Source organism: Perkinsus marinus (genome assembly GCF_000006405.1).
Source record: "Perkinsus marinus ATCC 50983 genomic scaffold scf_1104296955652, whole genome shotgun sequence".
NCBI lineage: Eukaryota > Perkinsozoa > Perkinsida > Perkinsidae > Perkinsus > Perkinsus marinus.
In genome coordinates this window covers 9,188-20,469 of record NW_003207738.1, presented here as the reverse complement: position 1 = coordinate 20,469, position 11,282 = coordinate 9,188, and the positions used below count along the sequence as shown (strand labels likewise).

The following is an 11,282-nucleotide window of genomic DNA, read 5'->3' as shown; positions in this document are numbered from 1 at the left end:
CTCAAGATCGCTTGCCGCAAGCGGCTTGCGTGCTATCAATTCTCTCGATGGATGATTCTGGGTTTTTGGGGAGTACTATGAACTCAGCAACATAGTGGCTTGGTGACGCAGTCCCGCTCGGCGCAAACATCTTCAGGAAATGCTGGGTAGGCTGATTAATGGCACTTTCATAGGGCAGGATGGACTCACAGAAATCAGAGCATTTCAGTCGGCTCCTGGAGTGCAGAGATGATGGTTTGCCGAACAGCGTTGAATTATCACGATCATACATGAGCCTCAGGGACGATCATCGGTTGAGATTCTCAAGTTGAGGACAAAGAGAGGCAACTCGAACGTCCAAATTTCGAATGATTTCGTCCAATTTTGTGAGATCCACATACCTTGGACATGTCTGTATGATACTTTCTAGCTAAATGACCGGATTTGACACTGATTTGCCGGACTCCATAGTCGAGCTCTTTCTATGGAGGTTTTCCCGGTGTACCTGATAGTACTCGCATTGGATTGATGGCCGACAGAGGTTCGAATCGTGGCATCGGATTCTCGACGGGTCCACCATAAAGACATTTTTAAACATACTCACCTACGTTGCGTTGCTCCGAGCACTGGGCTTCTCGGCGAAATGACGAAGCTTGCTACATGTCATGTGAACTTAGCTCTGGAAGTTGATGGACTATCTGTCGGGCTCGTTCTTATAGCGCGGGATAGGTCCCGGGTTCGAATCCCAGGCTCGGCATTGTGTAGATAGTCGGTGATTCAGATAATATGAAAGGGGAACCAGCAAAACTTGAATCCAAGGCCAAGTTGATGAGATAGTTTTGAGTTATAGGCAATGTGAACGCTCCAGTGTGTTCGACTGGGAGAGGCTTCAAACAAGTGGTAGTTTAGCAGGCGTAGAAACTGTTATCGATTCGTGTCGGAGGAAGACGTTACGGCTTGTGGGGCGACACTAGGTGAGCGAGATGCTTAGTGAAGGAAGCTGAGGAGAGCAGTACGGCTCGTTCTGTTCGACATCTGTTCGATGATGTTGTGAAATTTCCATTCTGGCGATTTTGTAAGTGATGTTTAGTCGTCCTCAATGGGGTGACGGTCTGTGACAGTATTACTATGGAGGTGGGTAGGTATTGCATTGATTATTGGAAAGTTCATATGCTGATGCTGAGGGGGGGGGGGCGGTGGCAGGACGATCTCGAGGTAGTATCAAGGGGTTGGTGATAACTTGGACGCGATTCAAGAGGTAGAAATTCAAGGGAGCATTGTGAAGTATTCAAAATTCAGTATGTGCTCACGAAAAGTCATATTACAGGAATAGTGCTGGTCACAGGACCACTAGTTGGAGTAGGGATAGTGCTGGTCACAGGACCACTAGTTGGAGTAGAGGTAGTGCTGGTCACAGGACCACTAGTTGGAGTAGGGATAGTGCTGGTCACAGGACCACTAGTTGGAGTAGAGGTAGTGCTGGTCACAGGACCACTAGTTGGAGTAGGGATAGTGCTGGTCACAGGACCACTAGTTGGAGTAGAGGTAGTGCTGGTCACAGGACCACTAGTTGGAGTAGGGATAGTGCTGGTCACAGGACCACTAGTTGGAGTAGGAATAGTGCTGGTCACAGGACCACTAGTTGGAGTAGGGATAGTGCTGGTCACAGGACCACTAGTTGGAGTAGGGATAGTGCTGGTCACAGGACCACTAGTTGGAGTAGAGGTAGTGCTGGTCACAGGACCACTAGTTGGAGTAGGGATAGTGCTGGTCACAGGACCACTAGTTGGAGTAGGGATAGTGCTGGTCACAGGACCACTAGTTGGAGTAGAGTTAGTGCTGGTCACAGGACCACTAGTTGGAGTAGAGTTAGTGCTGGTCACAAGACCACTACCATTTAATGTAGGGCTACGTTTCTATCCTTTTTAATGACCACAGCATGGGGATTCGCTCTCGGTATATGCATCAACATCGCCGGTGCTGTGACTATCAATCTCGGTACAGTCCTTATGAAATACCATGCATCAGTTCGCAGTGGTTTCGGCCCATGGTTGAAGATCGGTCTCTTGCTCTTCTGTATTGGCTCGGTCCTCACCTTCAGCTCCTTTGCACTTGCGCCGCAATCTCTGTTAGCTGGAGTCTCAGCGGTACAGTTTGTATCCAATCTTCTATTTGCAAGGTTCCTACTTGGTGAAAATTTTAATATTAGTAACACTACGGGCACTGTCATCATTATCATAGCCATAGTACTGCTCGTAGTTGCATCTCTCGAAACGGAAAATCCCAATTCTGTTGATGAGATATTTCACGACTATTATTTCTCTTTTACTCATTTGTATTTTCTCTGCAGTCTGCTTGGAATCTGCTCGCTATTCGCATTCATATTTTGGCTGCGTACTGGCGTGTTTGTCCTCTGGCCTCGGAACTCTCCGAAGGTCAATCGACTTCAATGGGAGCTCTCTCTACCTCGCTCACAAGGGCGTAAGACCCGCTTCCTCCTGCCACTCCTATACAGTACTGTAGCGGCATCATTCGGCAGTCAATCGGTTGTTGCTGGAAAAGTCTTGGCAGTTGTGCTCGCGGCTGGCATCGTTGAAGGGGAGCCTTCGGAACTCTATCAGCCTCGGACATTCCTGGTTTTGTTTCTATGGGTGTTTGCTGCAGTGTTTTGGGTGATTCATTTGAATCGAGCCCTACGAATTTTCCCGGGGGCATTTGTGGTACCGCTGACACAAGTGTGTTGGACATTCGCATCTATGATTTCTGGAGGCATAGTGTTTAAGGAGTTCCAACAGATGGAAGCGTGGAGCTTGGCTTTGTTCGCTGTGGCCGCAGCAGTGCTGTTCTTCGGCGTATTCTTACTATCACCTAGGAAGGGTCACGTTCATAGTAGCACTACTAGTCTACCGCCAGCACCAGCGGTTGATGTCGCTTGTGTGGAGGATGAGAGCGACCCGAGAAGGGTTGGTGAAGATGTGTCCGTGTTGGATCCACCAGCATTACCCTCTCTTGGTTCTCGGCTGGAGACTGAAACTGATCCTGTGGCCGGGCAGAATTCAATGAGGCAAATCATGAGCGCGGTTTCGATCGATGCTTGCCGCGATGTTCGAAGTGACGATGAATTGCAGATGCCAGGGAGTTTCATATTCACTCCTAGGGGCGAGTCGCCGCGAAGGGAGGACCCGGGGTGTGATAACGGAAGGCAAATTACGTTGACTTTGGATGCAACTCTTGGGGAAGGTGTTGATGTGGAAGTGAACTTTCCGGACCCCCCATACATTCGAATCAAACGGTGGTGGTGTCATCGTGCGAGAGCGAGGCGTGAACGACTGCGGCGACGCGGAATGTCTAAGGACTTGCCGAGTACGAGCGCGCGGTCGTCTGAGCTGAGCACTCCTAAAGAAACTGATATGAGTGATATTGAAATGGCGATTCACGATGGACGCCCACCAGCGCAAGATTCTTGTATTTCGCAAGATTTCGGTCAGTACAGTTCATTGCAAAAGTCTACTGACGCGACCACGACAGCATTATGAGTGGTTTCGCGATGGGTGACGATTCTGTATCAACGTGGTTGGTCGTTTAAGGCCTGCTGGACAGGTTTTGTAACTTTCGTATTCGAATCTTTTCGAACGTACCACATGGTCTCTTTCATTTAATTGGGAACCTCCTATCGTTGCCGACTAGTCATAATCGATATCTAGCTTCTGAGTAGGTCAGTAGTACATTGTCACCATCATCTCAGTCACGTAATTGCTTGCAACGGTTGTGTGTTTTGTTTGACCATCGTGAGATCCCGGGTTCAAATCTCGGTACCTCCATCTCACAGACTGACAATTTAATCAACTTTGTATGACCAAGCCGGGTAGAGGGGACCTCTCTTCAGATCGACACCAACATCCAATGCAGTGAGTCGCAGCATGGCGCGCTCTCGTTCATTGTGTTCTTCAGGTTGGGGATGATCCCTGAAGAAGGGCCTCTACCGGTGGATGACGCCTTTGTGGAGGAGCAGAAGCCTCGTGCACCGACGCAGTCGACGACAACGACGACGACGACGACAAGGACGAGGAGAGGAAGCTGTGGTCACTGGTGTGGTGGAATTGGCGAAAAGCTGAAGAGCAATCTTTTGAAAGTGCTGCCGGCTATAACGATCGATGCATCACAGGAGTATCGGAATCAAGATCAGTTCCGAGTGGAAGGAGCTTTTGTATTTAACAACAACAACAACAGCACTGAGGATACTAGAGAGATTGAGTCATCGCGTTATGCGAGGCCAAAGAGCATTGCATTGCAGAATGGGGATATCCCGGACCCGCCTATCTATGAGCTCAAAAAGCGGGCAAGAAGCTTGAGCGGAGCGAAGCACAAGCCGGTGGTTGAGGAGACGGAGAAACTCCAAGCAGAAGATGAAGGTCGTCACACAGGCGGGGATAGAGAGCCTCTGATGCCTTCACGAGACTAGACTCGCTATATATGAAAAAAACCTCTACTGCTACGCCTTACTACAGTCAGTTTCATAGCTGCAAGTCTGTGCACATTCTGTCAAGTCACGGGTTGGGGTCGCGACACTCTTCCCGTTCATTATGCAGTTCCAGACGCATTTGTGCGAGCCGTCGCTTTGTAGCAGCTTCACTACGGTAGTCGTGGGGCCTCGTACGGCTATTTGTTATAATTTCGAATACGATGGCAGTACTGATACGTGTAGAAGTACAATTATGTCTCATATTAAATACGAATCGTTCATCTCAAAATTTTCTTCATATTCGTCATCGTCGAAGATCTTCGGAATTGTGCTGGTGTTGTGTTGTGGGAGTTCCATCGGAGAAGGCTGAGTGTACCTAAGCTTCGAATCTGTCTAGGAGAGGAAGAGTTGGAATGTACGTTTAGTTTCCTTGGCCGAGTTCGGCAATTCTCCCACTACATTGTGGAAATTCCTATACTACTCATGGTAGAAGTAAACAAGAACCGATAATATATTCCCCTAAATTACCCCAGTCATGTTCTGATGGTCATCGACACGTGTAACATGTTACTCATGTAGTAGCCCATATACAGGTTTTTCCGCTGAGGTGAGAGGTGTCCGCTCGCTCAAAAAGCCTTAGATAGAACGCACCGAATAGCGCTAGCCAACCGCAGTTCGCAGTGTCATCTCACAAGCTGATCTCATTAGTTGTGATCTTGTCCCGATCAGTCACTAAAGTTGCGTCCTTCAGTTAATTGATTTTTTCCATCAACTTCCATCACGGTCGAGTGGAGGCAAAACGTGCGATGCCCCAGCTTAATCGTGTCATTTTTTTGGATGTTGATGGAGTTCTACATCCCTTTCCCTTGTGAGACCATGCACGCGCGCCTCTGGTCTTTGTTTAACATTTGACTATCAGGTTAGGTCAGGATGCCCCACAAGATAACGAAGCGATGGAATGCCTGAAGGAGTCCTGTATGCTTCAGCTCAGTAGAATAGTTCGCATCACTGGTGAGGAGCTTAGACTCAATCAAGGTGTATTCATCTGTCGCATCAGGTGCTTCTATAGTCCTATCATCGAGTTGGCGGTTCTTCCCTAGCACTCGACAGAGGTTGCAAGATAGGCTTATGCGTTACGGCATTCCACCATTCAAACGGTGACTAGAAACGTCGATTACCCGGGTTGTTGCCAGATTGCTGTGTCAGATGGATCGCTGCTGACATCAAGCGGGACGTAAAGAACCGGATGGATCTCATCATGGAATTCGTCGGAGCTAATTCGGAGTTAGTCAGCGATGGTTGGGTGGTCATCGACGATGCCGATCTCGTTGTCAATGAAACGAGCCTTATTGCGGAGGTCTTCAAGCAACACTTTGTGGGTTCTCCTTGTCTGGTCCGTATGTTCATCGTCCTCCTATAAGGTACGGACAGACCCCGTGATAGGGTTGACGAAGGACGCGGCTGACAAAGCTATAGCGATACTTCGTGAGAACAACTGTTCGAGTAGCTCTCCTGACGAATAACCACATGAGCTCTGAGTCCAATGCATTCATAGTTCCTGTCGTGCATATCCCTTTATTGGTTTGCGTACGAATCGGTAAGAGAGTTTCATTCAAGTATAGAGTGACCCTCGTCATGGCGTGTCTGCGTCATACTAAACACAATCACCGTTGGCTGAACGGACTTCAAGCCTATTTGTAGCGTTCAAATGTTGAGTTATATAGTTGGTCCCCCGTATTAAGATGTTTTGTTCCTCCAACAGTACTTGAGAGAACGCGAGGAATTGAATAGCCCTACGGTTCTTGAGACGGATCTATCCCATTGGAATTTGAGGTTAAAAATTGTTGGATTCAGCCAACTTGCACATACTTGCACGGTTGAGAGGTGCGAATCTGTCACCTGTTATCACATACGAGTAACGGTGACAAATATGATCGTTTCACTTCAGTGTGACTAGTGGTTCATGACTATACCTAAGCTTTGTCTAAGTTTCAGCCTGAAACACAAATGAGTCATGTGAAATGCAAAATTCGCGGATTTGCTTGAGAAAAGGAGTGCTCCTTAAAGACGAGCTTGGTCGAACGCGGCTTTCGACCGAGTGATTTCATATTAACTTCCGAGATGAAGCCCTTCCAAATAGAAGGCACTAATGTCAGACGATCAAATTGCGTAACGGACTTTCCCTGGATCGAGTCGCTTTTCCCTCGCCAGGCAAGTGACTCACCCACAAGGGAATTCGAAAACGATTTTTTAACACGTTGCCATGCCATTGGTGAACCACGTTGGGCTGAGTCGCTTCTCCCGCTTACTCCACGTTAACTTACTGCACAAGTACTACGAGTGAATATCCGGTATAACTATCGGGTTTAGTAGTAGTGAGGGAGGATGAGCAGTAGTACAGAGGAATATTACAATCATACAAGCTACGCTATCATCACAATGAGATGGTTTAATCCTTGATGCCATAGCGCCCGCAGCAAATATCAGTACAAGGCGGCTCATTCGGTAATACCAAGATTGGCGACTACTCATTGTGGGTGAAGTCGATACGCATAAATTCATGGTCGAGTGCCTCACTAGCCGTGATTCTTCGTGACGGGTCTACTTCAAGGCACCACTCCACGAGATCAGCCAGGAGCTCGTGACCAGGAGCTACCATACGTCGAAGAGGACGACAGTCTTGGATATTCTGCAAATGCTTGTGGTCGTGGATGCCATGCAAAGTCCATTGAGAATGTCGATCTAGCGTTAACAACTTCGCCTTAGACTCGGAATTAGAACGGCCGAGGTAACTCGAGCTGAATCTCCGGTCCAGTACTCTCTGAAAAGAACAACAATCATCATAAGGCGTAGCAAGAACCACACCGAGCTTACTTCCATCATGTGAAGATGCTCAAGATTGTCATGTGTCGGGAAGAGTAGTTCGCCACTATATGCCTCCATCAGAATACACCCGACACTCCACATATCGGAAACTTCACTCCAACCGTGTCCGAGGATAACTTCGGGACTGCGGTATTGTCGAGTGTTGACGACCGAGCTATGATGGTCATCACGGAAAGTACCGTTTCCGAAATCGATGACCTTCATCCTGTCACATTTGGGCCGGAGATAGGGCTTAGTACGTCGTCTCGAACTACCATCACAGCCCCTCAAACGTCTAGGTAGATCAGCCGACTCCAATTCGTAGCAACTACCATCGCGCTTAGTCGTAGCGTGCATGAAAAGAACGTTTTCGGGCTTCAAATCAGTGTGAGTCAAATGCAGTTCATCGTGGCAGAATTGCAAAGACTTGAACAAAGCACGAGCAAGAGCCTGTACGTCCGTGATGAACAGCCCTCGATAATTGTTAGCTTTGATGAGATCATACAGACTGCAACCGAGGACCTCAAATGCCAGACAGTAGTATTGATGATGATAGAACGTCTCATACAACCGCACTATGTGAGTATGAGTGTGCGTCAAGCCGAGCTTGTCCATACGACGATTCAACCGTTCAAGTATCTCAGCTTCTATCTCAGCGGACTCCTTGTAACGTTGAACATCTCTGATGACCTTCACGGCTACCATCTGATTGTCGTAGAGAGTATCAGCACAACCAATGACCCGTCCGAAAGTGCCATCGCCCAGATGTTTCATGCAAATGTAGCGACCAGAGTCACCCAATCTGTCACCCTTCTTCCACTCAAAGTGTACAATATCATCGTCCTTGCCCTTAGCTGGAGGATGATCACTCGATACACTGCTACCAGCAGTCTCACTAGAGTAACTTGTTGTTGAGCTCTGTGTGTCATAGTAATGTTTACTCTTCTTACCGTAATCATCGTAACCTCTTGAGGACCATCTCGTGGACATTGTACCCCTATGCGATCGACTCCTCGACCGTCGCCACTTATGCGAGTGCCAACTAGAAGCATAGTACGGCTTATAAGAGGAATGCATGCCGTATTGACCACCACGACGACTACTATAATAACTACGATGAGGCATACTGTTATATTGGGAAGATGACCATCCTCTTTCTTGACGACGCTGGTGTAATCGATCCCCAAGGCGAGCGCTTTTTTACTTAGCTAGTAGTCAAGTCGGCTCAGTTACAAAATAGCAAAGGAGCAAATAGCAGTGCCAATTAGCTGGAATGTATATTCCCTGCGGCTTCTGCTGTTGTGCTAGTGTGTAAGAACGCTATGGCTGATATACAGAGGAGCAAAGTAGCAAAATTCACTTTACAAATACGCAAATTTGCCGTATTGTATAACAGAAACTGCTCGAATGAATATCGTTTGCTAGTTTATATTTCAGAAAATTGCTAGAATATATAAAAGTTGCCGCTATGTGAAGTGCTACTATGTAATAATTTGAGCAATTTTGCTCAAAGAAGGGGCAAACCAATAAATTGCTCCTTCTACTATTTAGCAAATTGCTACATTTCAGAGGAGCAACTTTCCGCTTTACGAATGGGCAACCCCGCAATGGAGCAAATTTTTGCAATTCTATAATCGGAAGAAGAAATTGAAATTTCGCACGCGAGATTCGAACCTTGGTGGGTTGTTGGTGATTGTGTTGAGCATTGCATTATAGTTTCGAAGTCTCTGAGTGGTGACTCTTTTGCAAAGTTCTGTGGTTCTGTCGATATAGATAAGTATAGTTGCAGCACTGGGAGAATGATGGATGGACTATTGCAAGTGGTAGTAGGTCGATAGTAAAGACGCTCAAAGAGGGAACTCGAAAGTAGTGTCAGAAGTAGTGAAGGGAAAACACTGGTGGTATTGGGATTGTGGTTAAAACTTTTGCTATGCTCTGTATTATGTTTTCAAGTAGAGGATTTGTGTTTACATGGTAGTTCGTATTGGGCGGAATTACTCGTACTGAGTGATCCGAGATCACTTATTTGGATCAACATGGATCACTCATCTGCAGTGCAGTGCTGTATTGCAGGCACCCCAGTGGTGCCCATGCGAGGTGTCGTGGCTTTCATACACGCATCCTGATCCCTACGTGGCCTATTGCATGCGAACCGATATGCTCTTCGGTAGTTTGAGCAAATACTGGTCATTGGAGAAAGATGCCCCTCGCGAACATCGAAGTTATCGAGGAAAGAGGCAGGCTGGCTTAGCAGTGCTAAGTTAGCACTTCGCATCTACCCGGCGCTGAACAAGTTCTTCCGAGGTACCAGATGTGAGGAGATAGTGCGAAAGTACTCGCCTAACAACAATGTTATTTTATTGGTAGAGGAGTATGAGAGCCACGCGGCAAAAGAATTGCAGCAGAAGCGGTCGAAAGAGGACGAGCGTGAGGAATCGAAGTAGTTTCTCCCATCACTGGAGACTAGCGAACAAGTACACACTCGCAGTAAGGTAGGCACCTCAGTGGTCCCCAGCTGTTGTAGCTGCTACAAGTAGCTGTCTCGGTGATTGGTAGAGAAAATTTGGACGATTCTCAATATGCTTCTCATGCAACCCTTTATAGTATCTCTATGAAGGCCCTTTAGTGGTTCCCGGGAGTGAATATTGTGTGCGGAGTGCTGTAGAGTTCATATTTAGTAATTCTGTCCGTGTTGCGTTACCCCTGTACAATTCTTCGACACCTCTGCACAGTCCATAATAATAGCTCCACGAAAGCACTCTGATGAGTGACACTGTCCGTGAGTGAACGTTTCTCGTGTAGAATGTCAAAGTTGCCCGTAATACTTACCTAATGCCTACTTAAGGATTTAACTTCTGAGTATTGTTGAGTCGTCAATACGTACGATCGTAGTGAACCATGAGATACAATTGATACGATGCAAATAGAGAGTGGATACTCGAAGAGGGGGACGCAATTTAACTGTTATCTCATCTGATTCAATCGCGACATGCAAGAGCAATCATGTTTTTGGTATTCAGCATTGATCATAACTCGCGCTGTCTTCAGACTGAATGATATATCTCACTAGAGTGCTATCACGCTTTGATCCGGTACTAAGTGAGACACGAGGTGTGACACCTCTGATAGATACTTAGTAAGTGCACAGGGCATGAACATGCACCAGAATGGATATAAGACGCAATACCGTAATCGAACGAGAAATGCTATCCCATAACTATGTTTGCTCGATTGTATATTACTCGTACGAATAATGCAAAAGGGTAAGTTTGCTAATAACGCTAACAGAGACGCAGCTTGAGCGAGTTAGCAAAACGCTAGTATATATTCCCGCAGGGCGTGAGTTACAAGAGAGCAAACAGCCGAAACATAAAAGTAGCGCAGCGTTGTCACATACCGGCAACTGCCAATTTGTATATTTCATGGAGGAACATCATAAAAGGTGCCAGACTACATAATTACAACGCGAAACATATTTAACAGCAAGTGAGCACAACTTGCCAAAATAACAAGAACGTGCGGGCGAAGCACACTTGGGCAAAAGTGCCAGCGCGTAAAACACCCCGGGGGAATATACAATGCAGCAAAGGAGAGCGACTTTTTTTCGGAAAATACAGTTATCATAAAGCATGATACACCGAGTCATGCGAGTACAACAAATCATCGTGACATGTCTTATACTGCGAACTCGGTCGACTTAATTACGGCCACTCTTCCTCCTTGGCCGCCGCTTCATCCCTTTGATTCAGTCTTGAGTCGTCCAAGAATCCGAAGAGCTTCGGTCCAGATCCAACTTCGAGGCTCGCCATCTTCAAGTTGCTGCGAGTGCTTCAGGTCCAGTCTTCTCCAACTCCCTCCGTCCTTCAGGTTCTTCTCTCGAGGCTTGACCAACAAGAACTGGATCCAGCATATGGTAGAGTGCCAGGGTAGGTACCGGTAGACGTGTCACTGGTCAAAATTGGCCCAGGTGCTGAGG

The 11,282-nt window shown here is 47.1% G+C and overlaps 3 protein-coding genes across 3 annotated transcripts; 2 read left to right on the top strand and 1 right to left on the bottom strand.

The window, feature by feature from the left end:
• Nucleotides 1-3,801: 3,801 nt before the first annotated feature.
• On the top strand, nt 3,802-4,761 carry Pmar_PMAR005001 (hypothetical protein). Its single transcript, XM_002775706.1, has 2 exons — nt 3,802-3,887; nt 3,931-4,761. Exons 1-2 carry the CDS (start codon nt 3,832-3,834, stop codon nt 4,439-4,441), a joined length of 567 nt encoding a protein of 188 aa, XP_002775752.1. The 5' UTR covers nt 3,802-3,831; the 3' UTR covers nt 4,442-4,761.
• A 517-nt stretch (nt 4,762-5,278) lies between these two features.
• On the top strand, nt 5,279-6,140 carry Pmar_PMAR005000 (conserved hypothetical protein; the record flags this gene model as incomplete). The annotated part of the gene is made up of 5 exons (XM_002775705.1): nt 5,279-5,309; nt 5,366-5,452; nt 5,499-5,598; nt 5,648-5,816; nt 5,863-6,140. 5 exons carry the CDS (start codon nt 5,279-5,281, stop codon nt 5,962-5,964), a joined length of 489 nt encoding a protein of 162 aa, XP_002775751.1. The 3' UTR covers nt 5,965-6,140.
• An 825-nt stretch (nt 6,141-6,965) lies between these two features.
• On the bottom strand, nt 6,966-8,431 carry Pmar_PMAR004999 (serine-threonine protein kinase, putative; the record flags this gene model as incomplete). Its single annotated transcript, XM_002775704.1, has 2 exons — nt 6,966-7,262; nt 7,316-8,431. The coding sequence occupies 2 exons, from the start codon at nt 8,429-8,431 to the stop codon at nt 6,966-6,968; spliced, it is 1,413 nt and encodes a 470-aa protein (XP_002775750.1).
• Nucleotides 8,432-11,282: the final 2,851 nt, after the last annotated feature.

Excerpts from the sequence above, each read along its gene's own strand:
- Pmar_PMAR005001 (XM_002775706.1), top strand. The coding sequence starts at position 3,832 with ATGACCAAGCCGGGTAGAGGGGACCTCTCTTCAGATCGACACCAACAT. Across the intron at positions 3,888-3,930 it reads CGACACCAACATCCAATGCA|GTTGGGGATGATCCCTGAAG; the intron begins GTGAGTCGCAGC and ends TGTGTTCTTCAG.